Source organism: Felis catus, chromosome A3 (genome assembly GCF_018350175.1).
Source record: "Felis catus isolate Fca126 chromosome A3, F.catus_Fca126_mat1.0, whole genome shotgun sequence".
NCBI lineage: Eukaryota > Metazoa > Chordata > Mammalia > Carnivora > Felidae > Felis > Felis catus.
The window spans coordinates 22,441,145-22,463,471 of NC_058370.1; the positions used below are offsets into that span (position 1 = coordinate 22,441,145).

Consider the following 22,327-nt stretch of genomic DNA (forward strand, 5'->3'; position numbering starts at 1 on the left):
GGCCGCTGGAGACAGGAATCCCGAGGCCTCCCGCTGTCACGAGACCACTTTTTTCATTTCGTGCCTCGGTCTCTTATCAAGGGGCAAGTATGAGACGAAGTTTGGCGAGGCAGTGGAAAACACACGCCCATGGGTTAGTGGTACAGAGGAGCCTTCTCCCGAAGACGATCGAGGAGACCACCTCACAAGAGACAGCTCCGTCGAAGCCGAAGAGCAGCCGAGACCCGGGCAGCGCCGCGGGCGTCAAGGCAGGATATGGACTACAATTCCCAGCAGCCTCTGCGCGCGGCTGCCGATCCCTCCGCAACAACTTGCTGCGCTGGCTGTGCCCCTCGCAGCCCGACAAAGACCACGCCCAGGGTGTTTTTGTTTTTGTTTTTTTCCCCAGGAATTGAGATCCATCTTCTTATCACACATCTCCAGAGAGAGGCCACTGGGTGCCCTGGAGGAGAAACGGACTTTTTTGAGGGGAAACGCGGATGCAGACTGTCGGAGAGACGTCGTGCTAAAGTCACCGACTTTCGCGCGCTTTGGCGCAGGGGGTTGTGGGTAGCGCGCCCAGAAAACGAGAAAGGAGCCGGGGGGCCGTGGCTGCGCCGCCCGCAGGGCCTGAGGGGATGTTCGAGGACGAGCCCCACGCTGAGGGGGCGGCGGTGCTGGCCGCCGCCGGGGAGGCGCTGCAGGCTCTGTGCCAGGAGCTGAACCTGGACGAGGGGAGCGCGGCCGAAGCCCTGGACGACTTCACCGCCATCCGGGGCAACTACAGCCTAGAGGTGAGCGGCGGCAGGTGGGGCGGCCGGACCAGACCCCTGCCAGGCCCCACCCTCGCCCCGCCCCTACCCCACCCTGTGGGGCGGTGGGAGTTTCCCCGCCGGGAAGGGTCGCTGCCCAGCCGGGAGCAGAGGAGTGCGAAGCTGGAAGGGCGGGTGTAGACCAATCTATCCGTTTTCTTTCTGAGGCGGGAAACCGAAGTCCGGAAGAGGAGCGGAGGGTCACACGTCACTCGGGGGTCCCCTAGACTCCAGACCAGCTTCCCTCCGCCCCGTCGAGCGCCGCAGACGTCATGATAGTGCCCGTAAACCTGTTAAAAAACCAAATGCCATAATGGTAAAAGCTAAAGTGAAGTTAGTGCCTACACCACTGCCCAGCTCTTTAAATCTGTTATCTCACTTAGTTCTCACCACGACCCTGGGAACCCGACCTGGGATCGCCATTCCACGAAAGGGCTTAAGCTTTGGCCTCCACCCTTTGGCCTCGTCCCGGCGGAAGTGTGGGGTACTCGGCTTTGAGGAAAGGCTCTCAGCCCCAGCTTGCTCCTGTGTCCGTATCCTGATGCTTAGCACAGTGCCTGGTTCTGGATAAAATAAGTGTAAACCATCATTAGATTGTTCCCAACCATTCTTGCATTGAGTCCTCCCCCACCGCCCTGTGAATATGGCAGGGCCGAATTATACCTGCTTTCCAGGTAATAATATCAAGGCCCAGAGAAGGGTCTTCCTCAGGGTCGTTCTGCTAATTATTATAGGAATCCAGACAAGGAATGCAGTGGAGCGACGGCGTTGCGGCGGAGTGTATTTCATTATATTTAAATTCAGAGGTTTTGTTTCATGATCCAAGGGGTCTACACACACACACACACACACACACACACACACAGCGCTCCACCGACTCACCACCCAGTGAAATAATTAATTGGTGGGTTCAGAAGCATACAGTTGGATATTTGGAATTGAGTGTGTGTGTCTGTATATGAGGGAAAAATACCTAGGAGACACTCTTCGTATGTCTCTACGGTAGGACTGTTGTAGACTGGATAAAGGACAGTGACCTGCATCCATGAGTGGCATGACTGGAAAGCTGAAGGAAGAATAAGAAAGGGAGACTATGAATTATGGCCGCTCAGTGAAAACAAACTAATTTCTAAAAGCCCAAGAAAGTGTTTCCGACATCCCAAGTCCTCTTTTGGTCTGTCGCTGAATAAGCATTTACTGTGCAAACTGATCAGGGCATTAAACCGGACACCTCTTTCAGATTCTTGAACACGCCAAGTTTCTTCCCACTTGGGTACTTTCTTCATGCCACACCCTCTGCCTGGAAACTTTTCCCACTCACCAACAGGCAAATTGAAGAACTAAATCTCCAGTTAGGGGAAGTTAATCAGGACATCTTGAATGTTTGATTTAGAGAGCACAGATCTGTGAATTAAGATTTGGTGAGGGTTTATTCTGTCCAGAGTCTTTTATATTCTTCCTCTTCTTTTATTTTTTAAATTAACTTATCTGTTTGAGAGAGAGCACGAGCAGGGAGGGGCAGAGAGAGAATCCCAAGCAGGCTCCACACTTACAGCGCAGAGCCGGAATCAGGCTCCATCCCACCAACCATGAGATCGTGACCTGCACCCAGAAGCAAGAGTTGGACACTCAACCAACTTAGCCACCCAGCCACCCCTCCTTTTTTTTCTCTTTTGTTTTTGGTGAAAGACTCTTAGAGTAGGTATTTTCATAGATCTACTGGTTTTTATAAGGCAATCTTTAAAAAAAAATTTTTAAGAGAGAGATCATGCACGCAAGCAGGGGAGGGGCAGAGAGAGAGAGGGACAGAGGTTCTGAAGATGTGGGGCTGGAACACGTGAACTTCGAGATCATGACCTGAGCCTAAGTCAGACACTTAACCAATTGAGTCACCCGGGTGCCCCTCTGTTGTTAAGAAGCCCTGTCCCCAGCTTCCTGCCTGTCAGTATGCCTAACAACTTCCTGCTTACATTTCTCCTTTGCCTTTCCCTCTTACATTTTGGTGTCTCCCTCTGTGAATCCTTCTCTGACCTCCACTTAACATCACTTATTATACTATAGTCTCTCACACTTTATCTTCAATTCTTACAGCATGTCTCACCAATTATAGATCATGGTTTTCTGTTCCTTTTCTTAACTCTAAATTTGTAATTCCATGAGGTCAGAAACCATCATTGCATTTCTAAGGTCTAGCATCAGAATAAATAATAAAGATGACTTTTTTTTTTTTTTTTTAGGAAAAAGCAAAACTTTCAGTACTTATTTTCTTTATCTCAATGGTGTTTTCATCTAGTAACCTGTATCCAATGGCTCTTTTTTTTTTAACGTTTATTTTTAAGAGAGAGAGAGAGCATGCGTGACTGGGGGAGGGGCAGAGAGAGGGGGAGACACAGAATCTGAAGCAGGCTTTAGGCTCTGAGCTGTCAGCACATAGCTCAAACCCACGAAGCACAAGATCATGACCTGAGATGAAGTCAGATGCTTCACTGACTGAGCTACCCAGGTGCCCCTCCAGTGGCTCTTGTAATACTTGGATGCTATTCCCAAATAATTGGTTAATCAAGGCTTCTAAAATTATCCAAACTTAAGCTTACATGCCTCATTTAATACCTTGAGCAAATAAGATTTCTCACTACTTTAAGGTAGTAACACTGGGTTTTAACTCTATTGGTGCCCACCCCATTTCTGCCCACCCCTTTTGTGTTACTACAAAAAATCTTTCCATGTTTTTATCCTTCTAGAATCTGGTCTTAAAGAGGATCTGTAGAATAGTAAATAGGAACAGTAATATGTTGTGCTGTATTGTGTCTAATTCTTAAACCTTAAAATCCATATATAGTTCAGTAGTAAACTTATAAAGTGATTTTAAGGGGCACCTGGGTGACTTAGTCGAGTGTCTGACTCTTGATCTTGGCTCAGATCATGATTTTACACTGTTTGTAGGATCAAGCCCTATGTCAGGCTCTGCGCTGACAATGCAAAGCCTGCTTGGGATTCTCTCTCCCTCTCTCTGCCCCTCCCCCACTGGCATGCATACTCTCTCTCTCAAAATAAATAAACTTCAGAAAAAATAATAGGGATGCCTGGGTGGCTCGGTTGAGCATCTGACTTTGGCTTGAGTCATGATCTCATGGTTCATGGGTTCAAGCCCTTCATTAGGCTCTGTGCTGACAGTGCAGAGCCTGGAGCCTGCTTCAGATTCTGTGTCTCCCTGTCTCTGCCCCTCTCCCATTCGGGCTCTGTCTCTCTCTCTCTCTCAAAAGTAGATAAACATTAATAATAATAAAGTGATTCTAACTTGGGAGATATCTCAAGTCTAAAGCAGACAATTAAGTGTTGAATTACCAAATGTCATCTTTTTTATAGCATTATAAATTGAGATATCTGCTAAAATAGGCTAAATTACTATTTTAAAGATTGGGTAAATATGGGTGCTCGGGTGGCTGAGTCAGTTGAACATCTGACTCTTGATTTCGGCTCAGGTTGTGATCCCAGGGTTGTGGCTTCAAGCCCTTTGTCAGGCTCTTCACTGAGCGTGGAACATCTTCAGATTCTCCCTCCTCCTCCCTCTCTCCTTTCCTCCTCCTCTCCCTCTCGCCCTCCTTCTCTCCCTCTACCCCACTCCCCTGCTCATGCTCTTTTTCTCTAAAATAAAAAAAATTTTTAAAGATTAGGTAAATAATTCCCCAAATTTTTACCTAGCAAAAATGACAGTCTCCTTTATGTTGCTTGAGATAGATATGAACTTTTTATGTGTCTCCCTGGCCATCTTTCTACTCAGTACTTTCCTTTCTCTGCCAAACTGGTTAAAGAAGAAACATAAAATTAACATGGTGGAGAGGAACTTAAGCATCTTCAAGCCCATGACTCACCGGTGTTATAAAATTGAGAAAGCCAGTGCTGAGAAATTTTAAGAGAACTCTTTGGATAATATTAGATTTGGGGTGTAGATGAAAGATCTGTTTTTAGACTAATGCTGATTTAGCATCTTACACAGGACTGATGTAAGGAGTTTTATACCCATTACTGCAAAACTAAGCTTCGTGACCTTGGGCAAATATCTTCATCACTTTGGCCTGTTATATACATAACGTAAGATCAGACAATTCCAAGATCTTTTTTGGTTCTAGAATTCAAGCATTTTAACATAATACATCCATTTTACTGTTTGTCTTTTGCCTGCCAGGGAGAAGTTATACACTGGTTGGCATGTTCGTTATATGTTGCATGCCGCAAAAGCATTATTCCTACTGTTGGGAAGGGTATCATGGAAGGAAATTGTGTTTCACTTACCAGAATACTACGTTCAGCTAAATTAAGGTAAAGCACTTTGATTTTTCAAACACTGTTTTATAAGTCCTAAATTTAGCTTTAGAATTTAATTTCTGTTTAACTCTATTCCATTTTAAGTTTGTTATCCTATAGGTCTCCTTTTCCAATTCTCACATTGTTCCATTGCCCCTTTTCCTCAAATTCTGACTTCAGAGGTCTCTGTACTAAATCTTTTTTATCTGTAGCTTTTTTTATTAATTTTTTTAAATTTGGAGACAATTTCAAGCTTTCAGAAAAGTTGCAAAAATAAGGAAAGTAGAAAGAACACCCATATACCCTCGACCCAAATTCACCTATTGACATTTTACTCCATTTGCTTTGTCATTTGATCTTTCTCAAATAGTTTTTCCTCAACTATTTCAAAGTAAGTAACATACATTATAGCCCTTTGTCCCTAAATAGTTCAGTGTATAAACTTAGATAACTACAACAGTTATCAACTTCAGCAAAGTTAACATTGATACAATAATTTAATCTATTATCTCTATTCTAGTTTTATTAGTTGATCCAATAATGGTCTTTATAGCAGCTTTTTAAAAGAACAATTTCCAATCTAGGATCAGTTATTACATTCACTTATCATGTCTGTTTAGTTTCCTTTAATCAGGAATATTTCCACAGCAAAAATATAGTCCACAACCACCTTACCCCCCACTTTAAAAAAAAAAATTTTTTTTTAATGTTTATTTTTGAGAGAGAGAAAGACAAAGTGCTAGTAGGGGAGGGGCAGAGAGAGAGGGAGACATAGGGTCTGAGTAGGCTCCAGGCTTGGAGCTGTCAGCACAGAGCCTGTTGTGGGTCTCAAACTCATGAACTATGAGATCATGACCTGAGCTGAAGTTAGATGCTTAACCAACTGGAGCCACCCAGGCACCCAATTACCTCCCCCTTTTTAATAGATTACTCCTCATTTTGGATTTGTCTCATATTTTCTTATACTTAGAAGCAAGTTACATATCCCCAGATAGAAAACTACATAAGTAGTTTTGTGTCTTCACTATATTACATCTGGAGGCACGATATCCACCTGCTTCTCTTTGGTGATGTTAATTTTGATTATCTGCTAAAGGTGTTGTCTTGTTTTTCTACTGTATAGTTAGTATTTTTTACCTTGCAACAGGTAAGCAATCAGAAGGTCTTAGCTATAGCTTTTACTTGCTCTAGTATTAATCATGTGGAACTATTTGCCTGGATACAAAACAAAAGAAATGGAGTGAACCAGATATAGGTGGTAGTGTTCTCAATTTCTGGGATTTTCTACCCATGACAAGACTACTTGAGGTTGTTGTCAATTTGCTGTCATGGGTTTCCAGCATGGAAGAGAAACAAACTTTGAAAGACCTATCCAGGGAGAGCAATTAGGTTTCAATTCATGCTAAATTAAAAACCAAAATTTTTTTTTTCTCAGAACAATTTTAGTTTTCATAAGTGGAAAAATAGTACATTAAAGACAGAATTTTTCCCTGAAGGCAGTTTTTAAAACTTTAATAGGTATCAATTTTTGTCATTAGTGATAAAAATAAAATGAAAGTATAATTAAGATTGAATTCACGGGGCGCCTGGGTGGCGCAGTCGGTTTAGCATCCGACTTCAGCCAGGTCACAATCTCACGGTCCGTGGGTTCGAGCCCCGCGACGGGCTCTGGGCTGATGGCTCAGAGCCTGGAGCCTGTTTCCGATTCTGTGTCTCCCTCTCTCTCTGCCCCTCCCCCGCTCATGCTCTGTCTCTCTTTGTCCCAAAAATAAATAAAAAACGTTGAAAAAAAATTAAAAAAAAAAAAGATTGAATTCACATAATTTTTTTAATTGAGCAGAATATCCCTCTTCATTGTAATATAAAATAATCTGACTTTTCTATCAGTGTTTCTCATTATTGACCATATACAAATTTTTAAATATTTAGAATATTAGGTTGTTGGGGAAACTGAACCAAAAAGAAGAACTTAAAATTTAGAGCAGTATAAGTATATGGTAAAAATTTCAAATAATGAAAACATTCTGGAGATGTATGGTGGTGATGGTTGCACGTTGGGAATGTACTTAATGTACACTTAAAAATGGTTAAAATGGTAAGTTTTCTGTTATGTATACTTTTACCATCATTTTTTAAAAGGTTCACAAATTTTCAAATAATACAGAAAGTTTAAAAATGTAAAGATACCTCTTTCTTTTTTTTCCTCATTCCCCAGAATTAACCACTTAAACAATTTACTGTTAATAAATTATTAAACAGAAAAAAAAGCCTGTTTTTTAGTGTTTTGGTTGTTTTTTAAAACATAAATGCGATCCTACTATACGTATTGTTTTGCAGTTGCTTTTCTTAATATTCTGGTAATCCTTCCATATCACCATAAGTAGCTCTTCCTTACTCTAGGATTTAGGGTGTAAGGATGTTTCATATAGTTAGCCAACCCCTTATCAATGACCATGTAGGTTGTATCCAGTTCTTTGTGATAATACACAGCTGAACATCATTGTGAAAATGTATTTCCGCTAAATTTCTAAAAATGTAGTGAAGGGTCAAAAGATACTAGTTTTTTAAATGTAGATTGATATAAATTAAAAAAAAAATTTTTTTTTAATGTTTATTTTTGAGAGAGAGTGAGCAGGGGAGGGGCAGAGAGAGAGGGAGATAGAGAATTCAAAGCAGGCAAAGCCTGTCAGCACAAAGCCCAGTGTGGGGCTTGAACCAACCAAACTTGAGATCATGACCTGAGCCAAAATCGGGCACTCAACCAACTGAGCTACCCAGATGCCCCTGATATAAATTTTTTCAGGTGTCAGATTCTGAACTACTAAAAGAGCATAGACCAGCTTCATCATGTTGAGACAAATAAAAAAGAATTATAAGTGATGTTATTATTTACATTGATTTATAATAATTTGGGCTATTTTCACAATTTGAACTTTAAGGATAATTTTAAATGATTAAATCTTTTTTTTTTTTTTTTCAACGTTTTAATTTATTTTTGGGACAGAGAGAGACAGAGCATGAACGGGGGAGGGGCAGAGAGAGAGGGAGACACAGAATCGGAAACAGGCTCCAGGCTCTGAGCCATCAGCCCAGAGCCTGACGCGGGGCTCGAACTCACGGGCTGCGAGATCGTGACCTGGCTGAAGTCGGATGCTTAACCGACTGCGCCACCCAGGCGCCCCAATCTTTTTTTTTTTTTTAATGTTTATTTATTTTGGTCATGGGGGAGAGAATCCCAAGTAGGCTCTGCACAGAGCCCTACATGGGGCTTGGTCCCACGAATCATGAGATCATGACCTGAGCCAAAGCCAAGAGTCAGACATTTAACCGACTGAGCCACCCAGGTGCCCTTGATTATTCTCATCAAATATTGCTCATAAATCATCCTGCAAAATACTGTGCAAATTTAGATTCTAGATGTACATGTAAAACTAGAAAATTTTTATTGAGAAATTACCTGTATGGTAGGCACTTACTATATACAAAGGGCTTGTATTTTTTAATTCAGTTAATCCTCACAGTTAATCCCATGAAATGAATCTCATTTTACAGATAAGGAAACCAAGTCACCAAGAACTTAAATTACTTCCCAAAGGTTGTACCCCTAGTAAGTGGCGGAGCCTCCCAAGTCCATGCTGTATTACATATGCATCCACCCACAAATATTAGTGTGTTTGTTTTGAACTGTATATATTCAGCCTCAGTTTGTGAAAAAACTTAACCAAAGCAACTTTCAACTTAAAATGAGTTCCAACTAAAAATTTATTTGGCTATTAAGTGTAATATTAAAAAATAGTACTGTTATATAATTTGAATTTTTATTTTATTTTGTCTGCATCTTATTGTATTAAGTATTGAGAAGTAATTTTTCCACATTTTTCACAAGTTTTTCAATAACTTGCGATTTAAATCAAGATGACATTCATTCATTATTTTCATGTTATAATAGAACCTGAATGAATATTTAGTTCATGAAAATTTTTTTTCATAATTTTAATTGGAACATTGATGATGTTAACTTTTTACACAATAATTTCTTTTTTATTTTTTGAGTGCCAGTAAAATTCAGTAGTGTGCTGCTATTGGGACGTATGCCCCATGTTTACCATCCCTACTCTATATTTGTTTTAGGGTGTGTGTGTGTGTGTGTGTGTGTGTGTGTGTGTGTGTGTGGTAAAATCTACATAACAAAATTTACCACGTAACCAATTTTAAGTGAATATAGTTCCGTGGCATTAAATACATTTACATTGTGCAACCATCACCACTATCCATCTCCAGAACTTTTTCAGTTTCCCAAATTGAAACTCTGTAACAATTAAACAACAACTTCCTTCTTCTCCCTCCTCCTAGCCCTTGGCATGTATCAGCACTTCATTCCTTTTCATGTCTGAATAATATTTACATTGCATGGATATATCACATTGTGTTTATCCACTTATTAGTTGATGGATACTTGAGTTCTTTGTACCTTTTGGCTATTATGAATAATGCTGCTATGAACAGTTGTGTACAACTTTTGGAGACATATATTCATTTGGGGGGTGGTGTATATGTATGAATGGAATTGTTGGATCATATGGGAATTCTTTGTTTAACCTTTTGAGAAACTGTCAAGATTGTTTTCCAAAGTGCACGAGTTTACATTCCCACCAGCAGAGCTTGAGGGTTCCGTTTTACCACTACCCTTGCCAATACTTGTTATTATTTGTCTTTTTTATTATGGCATTCTAGTAGGCATGAAATGGTATCTTGTATTTCCCTGATGGCCAGCGATGTGGAGTTTCTTTTCATGCGCTTTTTGGAATAATGTTTTCTTTACAACAGAATCCCAATGAACAGGATAGTTTTGAAAGCTGTCAAGTTTACTTTGCTTCTTATTTTAGTTTTAAAAATCATAATCCTAGTTTAAGTAATAACAATGCTGTAAGGTTTTTTTTTGTTTGTTTTCAAACATTTGATGTACTTTGTTCCACGATAGAACAGCCATCTTGGGGGTAACAGTAAATACAGTGGATTTATATGGGGATGTGTTAGTCAAGCCCCTTGTTTATAAAAAAAAACAGATACCAACTACCAACTTTGGCTAACTTAAGAAGAGAAATTTACTGAAAGGATATTGAGTAGCTGACAAAGTCTTTAGAATGACTTGAAAAAATAGACTTGGAAAATGTCCAGGAACAAAAGGAGCCTGGCTATAGTGAAAAGCATATCACAAAAATTTATCTAACAAGGACATGACTTGCATGATCATCAGTACCGTCCCTGGACATTGCGACTGTATTTGCCCCTAAGAGCTAATTGATTGTAAGAATTAATCAGTTGTTGTGTTCTCTGCGCCACCAGCTCCATATTCAAAATCCCAAACATATATCAAAGACCTCAGGTTTTATGCCTTCACCCTAACTTCCAGTGAAGGTGATCTATTTAGCAGATGGCAAGACTCAAAATTGGGGAATTCCTCAAAGGAAAGGATTTCACATGCTGAGCATCCCTGCCTCCCCAAACAAAGTCTCCTACAAGAGACTGTAATCTGTCAGCCCAAATAAATATTTAGCAACCTGGCAATAATGTTTTTGGCTATTGTTTATAATCTTTTTTAAAATATTTATTTAATTTTGAGAGACAGAGAGAGAAAGCCAAGGAAAGGCTGAGAGAGAGGGAGAGAGAGAATCACAAGCAGATTCCAAGCTGTCAGCACAGAGCCTGACACGGGGCTCAGACTCACAAACCATGAGATCATGACCTGAGCTGAGATCAAGAGTCAGTCGCTTAAGCGTCCAACTTCGGCTCAGGTCATGATCTCACGGTTCGTGGGCTCGAGCCCCAGTCGGGCTCTGTGCTAACAGCTCAGAGCCTGGAGCCTGCTTCAGATTCAGTGTCTCCCTCTCTCTCTGCCCCTCTCCCACTCACACTCTGTATCTCTCTCTCTCTCTCAAAAATAAAGAGTAAAAAAAAATTTGTAAAAAAAGACTGTTAGAGTCTCAGATTTCAGTCAGCGTATCTGGAGTTTGAGTACCTGTGGACTATTAGCTGATGATGTCTTCTATCAACTTTTTTTTTTTTTTAAGTATCATTCCAAGGGCGCCTGGGTGGCTCAGTCAGTTGAGCATCGGACTTAGCTTCAGGTCATGGTCTCATGGTTTGTGGGTTCGAGCCCTGCATTGGTCTCTGTGCTGGCAACTCAGAGCCTGAAGCCTGCTTCAGATTCTGTGTCTCCCTCTCTCTCTGCCTGTCCCCCATTCGCTCTCTGTCTCTGTCTCTCAAAAAGCTAAATAGCATTTAAAAAAAAATTGTTTTAAAGTATCATTCCAGGGGCCCCTGGGTGGCTCAGTCAGTAAAGCATGCAACTCTTGATCCTGGGGTTGTGAGTTCAAGCCCCACGTTGGGTGAAGAGATTACTTTTAAAATCTTTATAAAAAAAGTATTCTGTATATAGTGCTAGACACTTAAATGGACTTTAGCACTACATATTTTCAATCTAAGACCATACTAACATGGGGACATAAAAAATGTACCCATAATTGAATAAGCCAGAAAGGTGGAGTAATAATCATTAAGTGATTTTCTGGATATGTACTACCTTCTTCGTTTATTTGGTGGTAGAACCACACATTGGAACACGAACACTTGAATTTTATTCCTAAACTGTAGCTGTCTGGTGCTTTGTGATCGACTTCCAGAATCCACTACTTGGGAGATTATGTCTGTCCTCAAACTAATTTTGTGAACTCAACAATCTGTTGGTATTTACTCTGTAATGTATATACAAATTACTGTCTAGGTGCTGTAGGGAATAAAAGAAGTAGGTAGGTGTCATTGCCCCTTGCTTAGAAGACATTGATGTAATGACCATAATTCAAAATCTACATTCCTATAGTGATTCTGGGAGTCAGAGTAATTTCATAGCACTTGGGAGCGAGATTTTTTGGTTGTTTTTTGTTTTTTTTTTTTTTGTTTTTTTTTTTTTTTAATTTTTTTTTCAACGTTTATTTATTTTTGAGACAGAGAGAGACAGAGCATGAACGGGGGAGGGGCAGAGAGAGAGGGAGACACAGAATCGGCAACAGGCTCCAGGCTCTGAGCCATCAGCCCAGATCCTGATGCGGGGCTCGAACTCACGGGCCGCGAGCTCGTGACCTGGCTGAAGTCGGACGCTTAACCGACTGCGCCACCCAGGCGCCCCTTTTTTTTTTTTTTTTTTTTTTGATAAATTTAGGTTTTTAAATAAAGATTTGTAGGCATAAATAAAATGTTAACTGTCCATTGTATGGACTCCTTTTAAAGTTGCTTTTTTTTTTTAATTTGTTTAGCTTAATACAGTTTTTTAATAAAATGAAGAAGTGGATGGACATGTCAAACCTGCCACAAGAATTTCGTGAACGTATAGAAAGGCTAGAAAGAAATTTTGAGGTGTCTACTGTAATTTTCAAAAAATTTGAGCCAATTTTTTTAGATATATTTCAAAATCCATATGAAGAGCTACCGAGGTTACCACGAAGCAGGAAGCAGAGGTGAGAACCTTAATCGTTATATAATTGATATTAAAAAAACATAAAGCTTAGGAAATTTGCATTTTTAAAGTCTGCTTTTTACCGTAAGAATCCATTTGTGGAAAAAAAATTTTTAAAAACCCATTTATAATTACCATATCTGGAAATTCAGGGTAATACTCATTTTTTTATGTTCTGATTATTTTGTGCAGACTAAAAAGGCTTATTTAAGTCCATTTAATGGACTGTAAATTGTCCTTTGTGAATGGAATTTTACATGTAATTTGACTTTCTAGTTATTTATATTTGCTATTTCAATTTAAATGACAAATGTGGAGTGATATTTAGCAAATTAGTCAATTAAAAAGTACATTTTTTCTTTCTAGGAGGATTCCTTGCAGTGTTAAGGATCTCTTTAATTTCTGTTGGACCCTCTTTGTTTATACGAAGGGTAAGGTGATACTTTCAGTGGTTTTACATTTCTACTGTGGGAACTGGTTATTTGACATGAGAGGTTTCTGGTCTTCGTGTCTTTTTTTTTTTTCTTATAAAGGTAATTTTCGTATGATTGGAGATGATTTAGTAAACTCTTACCATTTACTTCTGTGCTGCTTGGATCTGATTTTTGCCAATGCCATTATATGCCCAAATAGACGAGATTTGTTAAACCCATCATTTAAAGGTAATAACCTTATTTATTTTTAAAAATTCGTCATTAGTTTTTAGAAAAAGTTTTGAAAGTTGACCATATTCTTCTTCCTCCTCTTTTGCTCTTCATACCCTATCAAACTAGGTTTACCATCTGATTTCCATACTGCTGACTTTAGGGCTTCTGAAGAACCTCCCTGCATCATTGCTGTACTGTGTGAACTGCATGATGGACTTCTAGTAGAAGCAAAAGGAATAAAGGAGCACTACTTTAAGCCGTATATTTCAAAACTCTTTGACAGAAAGGTACTGTACTTATAAGTGAATGGCTAAGATTCTTAAGGGTCAGTAGCAGAAGCCTCAAAGGCAAAAACAAGGTTTTAAGCAAGTTCTCAGTGTTACAGGACTCAAGGTCAAGATTATCAGGGTTCAGTCTCTGCTATGATGTAGAATGCTGTGGTGCAAAATTGCCCTATGATCTTTTGTGGTGTGCAAACTGAGCTGTTAAAGACTGTGACCAACTGTATGTACTGTCAAGTAAATTCATAGGCAGAGGCAGCTGTAAGAGGCTCTGATAAAAGAATTACGAAGAACAGAACGTAAAAAGCAGGAGGTCAGAGTAAACTAATTTACTGCCACAATTTGAGTAACTGCTGAGTATTTTCTAAAGGTGGGATGATCTATAACAACTATAGCTTTAATTCCATATAAATAGAGCAGGAAATCCGTTATAGTTTTGTAGCCGCTTACAGGCTATCTGCATGCATTCTGGGTTTTCCTCTAGGTAATTCACTTAGCTATTTTTGTATTTATGAAATGGCTTATTCCTCTTGGTCTCAGTGTCTTCCCAAACATTGAGCCATTTAATCCAGCTAGTCCTTGAGTTTTCTCTTTGGTGAAAAAGGGTTTTAAATTAGGTCATCACTGTGGTACCCCTCTTTGTAGATATTATGAGATTTTTCTTTAAGCATAAAGTCTTTCCTACATGGTGGCTCTTCTTTTACACAAACTTTTGTATTTAGTGTTATCTTTCTTCCAGTGTGTGTGTGTGTGTGTGTGTGTGAGTCGTGGCTCCTTATCTGTATGTTAAACATCTCCAGCAAAGTAAACTTTGACAGGAACTCAAGGATTATGTCTTTTGTGCTCTGCAGCAGCAGCATACTAGTAGCTCTAAGGTATAATGACCATACATCTTGGTTTGCCTGGATTATCTAGTTTTGGGTTGTTGTCTTGGCATAATTATTATAGGACTTCATTTCACTCGTGAAGTATCCTGAGTTGGACAATTGTCCTTCTGCTCTTGGGCCACCGATATTTTGTTTGGCCTGTGTAGGACGTTCTTTATTTTAATTTCATTCCATTTTAATTTACATATAAAGACTTTTTATGTGACAATCTCTTTCAAAAATCAGAAGCTATGGCAAAACAGGATTGGAATATCTACATGAATTTCTACATGGGTAACTCTGATCAAGTTAAATGATGGCCACGTCTTTTAAGATGGGAAGTATGCTTTCTACCCTCTTCATTTATGTATGTTGAGCTTTGACCCCTGAAGGCATTTGAGTTTGCAACCCTGATGTATAGTAGTCTAAGCATAGTGTGGGGTACATAGAAAATATTATAAACTGTACTTTTCTTCTCTCACCAGCAACAGTACCTATATTCCCTTTGAATCTTTTTCTTGCCTGATACATATAATCATTCAATAAATGTTAGTTTCCCTTCTCCATAGACCAGTGTTTAAAATTGGACTGCTTTTGTCAGAATCACTTGGGGAATTTATATAAAATGCTGCCTCAGCTCAGACCTTGGGGTCCATCAATCTGCATTTTTTATAAGTTCCCCTAAGTGCTTCTTATGTCACTAGAATTTATAAACCACTGCCATAGGCCAACTTCAGAGTATTTTCAAAATGGACTTTAAACTTTTATTTGCACACTATATAGGTTTTACTGGTTTGAAAGAAATATTCAGTAATTCTCTTTTGTGTGTATATTATTTATAGCAACTACCAATGTGAAAATTTAGACAAATGCCATGTTTTTGTATGTTACTGTGTTTAATTACATGTCACAAAATGACTTTTTCTTCCCAGATTTTAAAAGGAGAATGCCTCCTGGACCTTTCCAGTTTTACTGATAATAGGTAAGTATCTAACACTAATAGTATCTGCCATATTATAGGCTGTCAATAATGATTTATTGCAACTTATTAAGTGGAACATTATATCAAGTTAACTCCTTCAAACTCAAGTTCCTTCTGCATTAGCGGTACTAACTAGATGTTGTTAACTAAGCCTTGTTGTCTTTAAGTACACTTATTTTAGGAAACCTTTGCCACTTAAAAGAGCTCCTTCCAGAGAAACTCATAAACAGACCCAATGACTTCTGGCAAATTCAGAATGTATATATATTCAAAGCAACTATTGTTCTCTCAACGATCAGATCTTAATTAGGTTCAGCTAGTTTTGAGATTAAGTTTATACTCTCTTTTTGCTCATCTTTCAGAGTAATTTATTATCGTTATATATGTGAATGTGAAGCATGTCCATAATCAGATAAGAACCTTCAATATTGTTAGATGGGCAGAGTTAAAAATTTGAAAGTCATCAGCTTTTCCAGGTCTTGGAATCTAAATCTATCTTGAAGTGAAGATAAATCCATTGTGGAGATGCCTAGCTGTTTCAGTTGGTAGAGCATGCCACTGTTGATCTTGGGATCATGAGTTCAAGCCCCATGTTGAGTGTAGAGATTACTTTAATAAATAAAAATTTTTTTTAAAAAAAGGTAAATCTGTGTGTAACTTAGTTTTATTCTAGCTACTTAAAATAATTCTTGGGGTGCGTGGCTGGCTCAGTCAGAAGAGCACAAGACTGTTGATCTCAGGCTTATCAGTTCGAGCCCCATGTTGGGTGTAGAGATTACTTAACAATAAAATCTTTAAAGGGGCACGTGGGTGGCTCAGTCGGTTGAGTGTCTGACTTCAGCTCTGGTCATGATATCACAGTTCGTGAGTTCGAGCCCCAGACTCACTCCTGTCAGCACAGAGCCTGCTTTGGATCCTCTGTCTTCCTCTGCATGTTCTCTCTCTCTCTCTCTGTCTCTCTCTCTCAAAAATGAATAAATATTAAAATAAAATCTTTATGGGATGCCTGGGTGGCTCAGTTGGTTAAGCGTCTGATTTCAGCTCAGGTCGTGATCTCACAGTTCATGGGTTCAAGCCCCACATCAGGCTCTGTGCTGACAGCTCAGAGCCTGGAGCCTGCTTCGAATTCTGTGTCTCCCTCTCTCTCTGCCCCTCCCCCACTCGTGCTCTGTCTCTTCTCTCTCTCAAATAAACATTTAAAAAAAATTTTTTTTTTTTTAGTAAAATCTTTAAAGGGGCATCTGGGTGGCCAGCGGGTTAAGCATCCAACTCTTGATCTCAGCTCAGGTCATGATCCTTTCTCTCTTTCTCTCTCTCAAAATAAATAAACTTAAAAAAAAATAATTTAAAAAAATCTTTAAAAGTAAATAAAATAATTCTCTTTTCAGCAAAGCAGTGAACAAGGAGTATGAAGAATATGTTTTAACTGTTGGTGATTTTGATGAGAGGATCTTTTTGGGAGCAGATGCAGAAGAGGAAATTGGAACTCCTCGAAAGTTCACTGGTGATGCCCCATTAGGGAAACTGACAGCACAGGCTAATGTGGACTGTAATCTTCAACAACACTTTGAAAAAGTAATATAACTTAGCCTGGCCTCAGTCTTGAATGATCTTTTTCTCTCTGTGTGTGATTCTACTAACAACAGACACATCTTTCAAGTTAAATCTTGAGTTTCTTCTACTAATTTATATTTTCCATGAAAGCCTTAAAAGGTAATTTTTAAAAGTGGCATTTAGGGGGCACCTGGGCGGCTCAGTCAGTTAAGCATCTGACTTTGTCTCAGGTCATGATCTCACAGCTTGTGGGTTCGAGCCCCACGTCGGGCTCTGTGCTGACAGCCCAGAGCCTGGAGCCTACTTTGGATTCATATTCTCTCTCTCTCTCTCTCTCTCTCTCTCTCTCTCTCTCTCTCTCTCTCCCCCCCTCCCTCCCTCCCTCCTTCTCTCTCCACCTCCCCCTCTCACACTCTGTCTCTCTGTCTCTCAAAAAATAAACATTAAAGAAAATTAAAAGTGGCATTTAGTATTACCTCATTTCTTGATGCTTTTCATATTTTTGATGTATTTTCCCAGAATGCCTGGACTTTTCAGTAAGGTGTGTGTCTTTTGACATAAAGAAGGGTTTATGCTTTCTTATCATTCTTTGCATCAGTTTAGCCACTTGCTTTAAAATTTAGTTTCCTTCTACCCATGACAAACTATGTGCTTTCCCTGAACTTTAGCCATACAACTCTGGGCTTGATTGTGAATAGTGAAGGCTTAATTCTGCATTCATGTGTAAAATGGGTTGGAGAATGAGGTCTAATGGAAAATTTACTGGTCTAGAAGGTAGAAAACCTGTTTTAGACCAAGCCTCTTCCATTAACTTTATCAGCTTCAACAGTTTTTTAAACTTTTCTGTGCTTGTTTCATATGTAAAGTGAAAATGTGTATATTTCAAATGAGTATTATGATAAAATGAGATAATAGGTAGTAAGTACTTTGAAAAAGTGTTTTTTTGAATGTGAGGATGTTATTAGCATTATATTGTTAAAAATTTGTTGGATAACCAGAGGAGGGAGGAAAAAAGTACTACTAAATATGAATAGAGAAGGTGATACATACACTGAATTAAACACATAATGAGGGCAAGGTAACTTTTTAATCTTTTTAAACTTTTTAAAAGATTTTTCTTTTTTGACAGAAAACATCATTTGCACCTTCTACCCCACTGACAGGACGGCGATATTTACAGGAAAAAGAAGCAGTCATTACTCCTGTTGCTTCAGCCACTCAAAGTGTGAGCCGGTTACAGAGTATCGTGGCTGGACTGAAAAATGCACCAAGTGAACAACTTATGAATATTTTTGAGTAAGTATAATATGATTATCTTTCTAAATAAATTTTAATTACAAGGTATGTTGACCTAAAATCAGATGGAAGTACCTATTAAAGTTACATAGAGATATTATTTCATAATATTATAGACCTTAAAGTTTAAATAAATACATCTTAAGGTTATTTAGCCCTGACATCCCACTCTTATATCTACCCCTAAGTTATGTATTAATTGGTTTTCTTCTTACATTGACTTTAAATGGGTTCAGTCTAAATGTTCATCAAGTGGGAGACTGAATACATATTGATGGTGCAGCAGTAAATGGAATTTTAATGCAGTTGCTTAAGATAAAGAGGCATGTGTCCTAGTAAAGATGGTAAATAGAAGCCAGATCAGAGAACTTTCTTTCCTAATACTTCGTGAAATAAGAGAATAGTAAAAACCAGCAAACTGCTTACTAGCAGCAACCAAATGAGGAGAGGGATATGATTTCATGCTATAAATTTACAAAATGATGGTAAGGAAAGGAATGGATGGTTCTTATATGCCCATCTCCAAGAAGCATTACTAGGGAAAGAAGATATGTTGATGGATCTTGAGAATGTTTGTTAATACCCCAGATGTAGAGAGAAACAAATGGGGTTAGCAGGAAAATGAGTAAAAGGTCATAGATACCTTCCCAGGTGAAAGCCCCTATATTCCACCACCAAGATCGCAGCAGAAATATGAAAAACTCCCAGGGCCTGTCCTTTTCCAAGGTTCCATACCGATTTGGGGTGAGATCCTAATCCTAACAGAACTAGAAGATATCTCTGACTAGATATAGTGAACCCTGGAATAGGGATATTTAACTAAATCTCAGAAGAGTAATAAGCAAAGCCCTGATCTTCTAACAAAAGCTGAACATAACACCACCTGAGCTCTCTTCTCCCCAAACCTTTAGTTTACAGAAAAGTAGACAGAACAATCCTAACCTCAGACACAGCTCAAAAGATATGCAGACTGCTGATAGGGTGGGAAGACTGTCATGGAGAGCTTCAATCCTCACAGCACTTGAATAAAATAGATCTGGACTAAACTGTGTAAGCATGAACAAGTTGAAAAGAAGTGTCAAGGTAATGATGCAAACATTTTATAGCAACAAGAGAAAGTGGGAAGCAAGAAAACATAGTACGCAAAACACAAAGGACCTAGAAACAAACAAATGGGAAGACATTCCATGTTCATGGATGGGAAGATTTAATATTGTTAAAATGTCCTTATTACCCAAAGCAATCTGTAGATTCAGTACAGTCCATATCAAAATGCCTGTGGCATTGTTTATAGAAATAGAAAAAAAATTCCTATAATTTCATGTAGAATTTCAAAATACCTTTAAAACAATAAAGCAAGAACAGCAAAGCTGGAATGCTTCCTGACTTCAAAATATATTGCAAAGCTACCATAGTCAAAACAGAATTGGATTGACATAAAGACGGGCTTGTAGACCAATAGAACAGACTAGAGAATGCTAAAATAAATCTTCATGTATTTGGTTAAATGATCCTTGACAAAGGTGCCAAGACTACGCTATGGGGAAAGGATAGTCTCTTCAACAAATGCTGCTGGGAAAACTAGATGTCTACATGCAAAATAATGAAGGTGGACTCTTATCTTACACCATATCCAACACTTAACTCAAAAAGTTAACTTAAAAACCTAGACATGAGGGGCACCTGGGTGGCTCAGTTGGTTAATCATCCAACTCTTGATTTTGGCTCAGGTCATAATCTCACAGTTCATGGAATTCTCTCTCCCTCTCTCTCTGCAGCCCCCCCCCCCAAATAAATAAATAAACTTTAAAAAAATAGTTAAAAAAAATTAAAGACAATCTAATTGGAAGAAAACATTACTCAAGAGGCACAGCTTGCATTAGAAGAACTTGATAAAAACAAAGTATTTTTGGCATATGTGTTGCTTACCTCTCTACACATCATACTCGTCTGTTTGGACATGGAGTCGGGAGTCCTGAACACTGCACTCATTATCTGGTTTCAGGCAGATCACTTTCTTCCTCATAGTCTGGATTTGTTTTTCATTTCTTTTTTTTTCCTAATGTTTATTTATTTTTGAGTGAGAGAGCACAAGCAGGAGAGGGGCAAAAAGAGAGGGGGACAGAGGATCGGAAGAGGGTTCTGTGCTGACAGCAGAGAGCCCAGTGTGGAGCTTGAACTCACAAACCGTGAGGTCATGACCTGAGCCAAAGTTGGACGCTTAGCCACTGAGCCACCCAGTTGCCCTTGTTTGTCATTTCTGAATTAAGATTCTGTGTTTGAATGACAGAAAGGTAACAATATAAGGGTAACAGTTATTTCTTGCTAAGTGCCTTTTTAGTGCTGTATTTTTCTATTTATTATTATTTAGGCTTTGATGAGAATTACATACAGTTTATTGTTCCACTACTATAAATATATATAGTTGACCCTTGAACAGCATGGGGGTTAGAGTCGCCAACCCTCCACACAATCAAAAAATATGTATATAACTTTTTTTTTAAGTAATCTCTCCACCCAACATGGGGCTGAAACTCATGATCCTGAGATCAAGTCACATGCTCTACCGACTGAGCCAGGCAGGTACTCCATAACTAATGATTCCCCAAAATCTAACTAGTAACAGCCTACTGTTGACTAGAAGAAGCCTTATCAGTAACATAAACAGTTGATAGACACGTTTTGTATGTTATATGTATTGTATACTGTATTCTTAGAATAAATTCAGCTCGCGAAGAGAAAATGTTATTAAGAAAATCATAAAGAGGGGCGCCTGGGTGGCCCAGTTGGTTAGGTATCTGACTTTGGCTCAGGTCACGATCTCATGGTTCATGGGTTCTAGCCCCACATCAGGCTCTCTGCTGTCTGTACAGGGCCCACTTCGGATATTCTGTCCCCACTCTCTCTTTGCCCCTTCCTCCATTCCTCCCTCTCTCTCTCTGTCTCTCAAATATAAACATTAAAAAAATTTACAAAAAAACCATAAAGAGAAAATACACTTGCAATACTGTACTATATTGAAAAAAATCCACTTATAGGTGGACCTGCACACTTCAAACTCATCTTGTTGAAGGATCAACTGTATCTATTATATATATATTATATATAATATATATATGAATACTGCTATAGCCTCTATTTTTCTTTAAATCAGGTTTATTGGAGTATAATTTATATGCAATAGGAGTCATCCTTTTAACTGTATAGTTGTATGAAATTTGACAAATGCATAGTTATGTAACCACCACCGTCACAATCAAGATGTAGAACAATTCCATTAGCCCCCAAAATGTATGCCCCGTTTTAGTCAACCCCTATGTCATTCCCACCCACTGGCAAATACTGATTTATTTTTTATCCCTATAATATGGCCTATTATATATTATATATATAATATATGTAACTGTATAGTTGTATGATTATATAATATATAATTAAAATAATAGGTAATATAGTATATTATTACAATTATATGTAATTATAATGTGTAATGTTTATAATATAATTATAATAATATATTTATAATATAATTATAATTTGGAATTTCAACTTTATATTTACTTATATAAGTATATTTTTATATATTAATATATATAATTATAAATATATGTATTTAAAATCATATTAGGAATTAAGTCTGGAATTTCAACATTATATTTATATTTACATAAGTATATTTTATATATTAATATATATAATTATATATATATGTATTTAAAATTATATTTGGAATTAAATTTGGAATTTCAACATTTATATTTATAATTATACAATTATAATATAATTATAATAATATATTACATTTATAATATAATTGTGTTTATAATTATAATTATAATATTATATAATTATATATGTAATATATAAATATATAGTAAATTATATTACATATTATAATATGTATGTGTAATATATACATACTGTAGCCTCTATTTTTCTTAAATCAGGTTTATTGGAATATAATTTATATGTCAATTTATATATATATATAAATTTATATAATTTTATATATTATATATTTATATATAATATAAATTTATATATTTATATATTATAAATATTTATATATTTATATATATATTATATATATTT

General features: G+C 38.0%; 1 protein-coding gene across 4 annotated transcripts in view; it reads left to right on the forward strand.

Annotated features, from left to right (window-relative positions):
• Window positions 1-411: 411 nt before the first annotated feature.
• The window catches only part of RBL1 (RB transcriptional corepressor like 1), a 60,855-nt gene continuing 38,939 nt past the window's right edge, over window positions 412-22,327 (forward strand). For 3 of the 4 annotated variants that reach the window (XM_023251262.2, XM_003983544.6, XR_006595202.1), the window contains exons 1-9: window positions 412-773; window positions 4,978-5,111; window positions 12,410-12,610; window positions 12,976-13,040; window positions 13,143-13,271; window positions 13,383-13,543; window positions 15,336-15,385; window positions 16,774-16,960; window positions 18,069-18,235. In XM_023251262.2, coding sequence (XP_023107030.2) covers window positions 618-773; window positions 4,978-5,111; window positions 12,410-12,610; window positions 12,976-13,040; window positions 13,143-13,271; window positions 13,383-13,543; window positions 15,336-15,385; window positions 16,774-16,960; window positions 18,069-18,235 — 1,250 coding nt within the window. In that variant the 5' untranslated portion in view covers window positions 412-617. The remainder of the gene's footprint in view (window positions 774-4,977; window positions 5,112-12,409; window positions 12,611-12,975; window positions 13,041-13,142; window positions 13,272-13,382; window positions 13,544-15,335; window positions 15,386-16,773; window positions 16,961-18,068; window positions 18,236-22,327) is intronic. The other variant, XM_023251263.2, reaches the window with a different exon arrangement.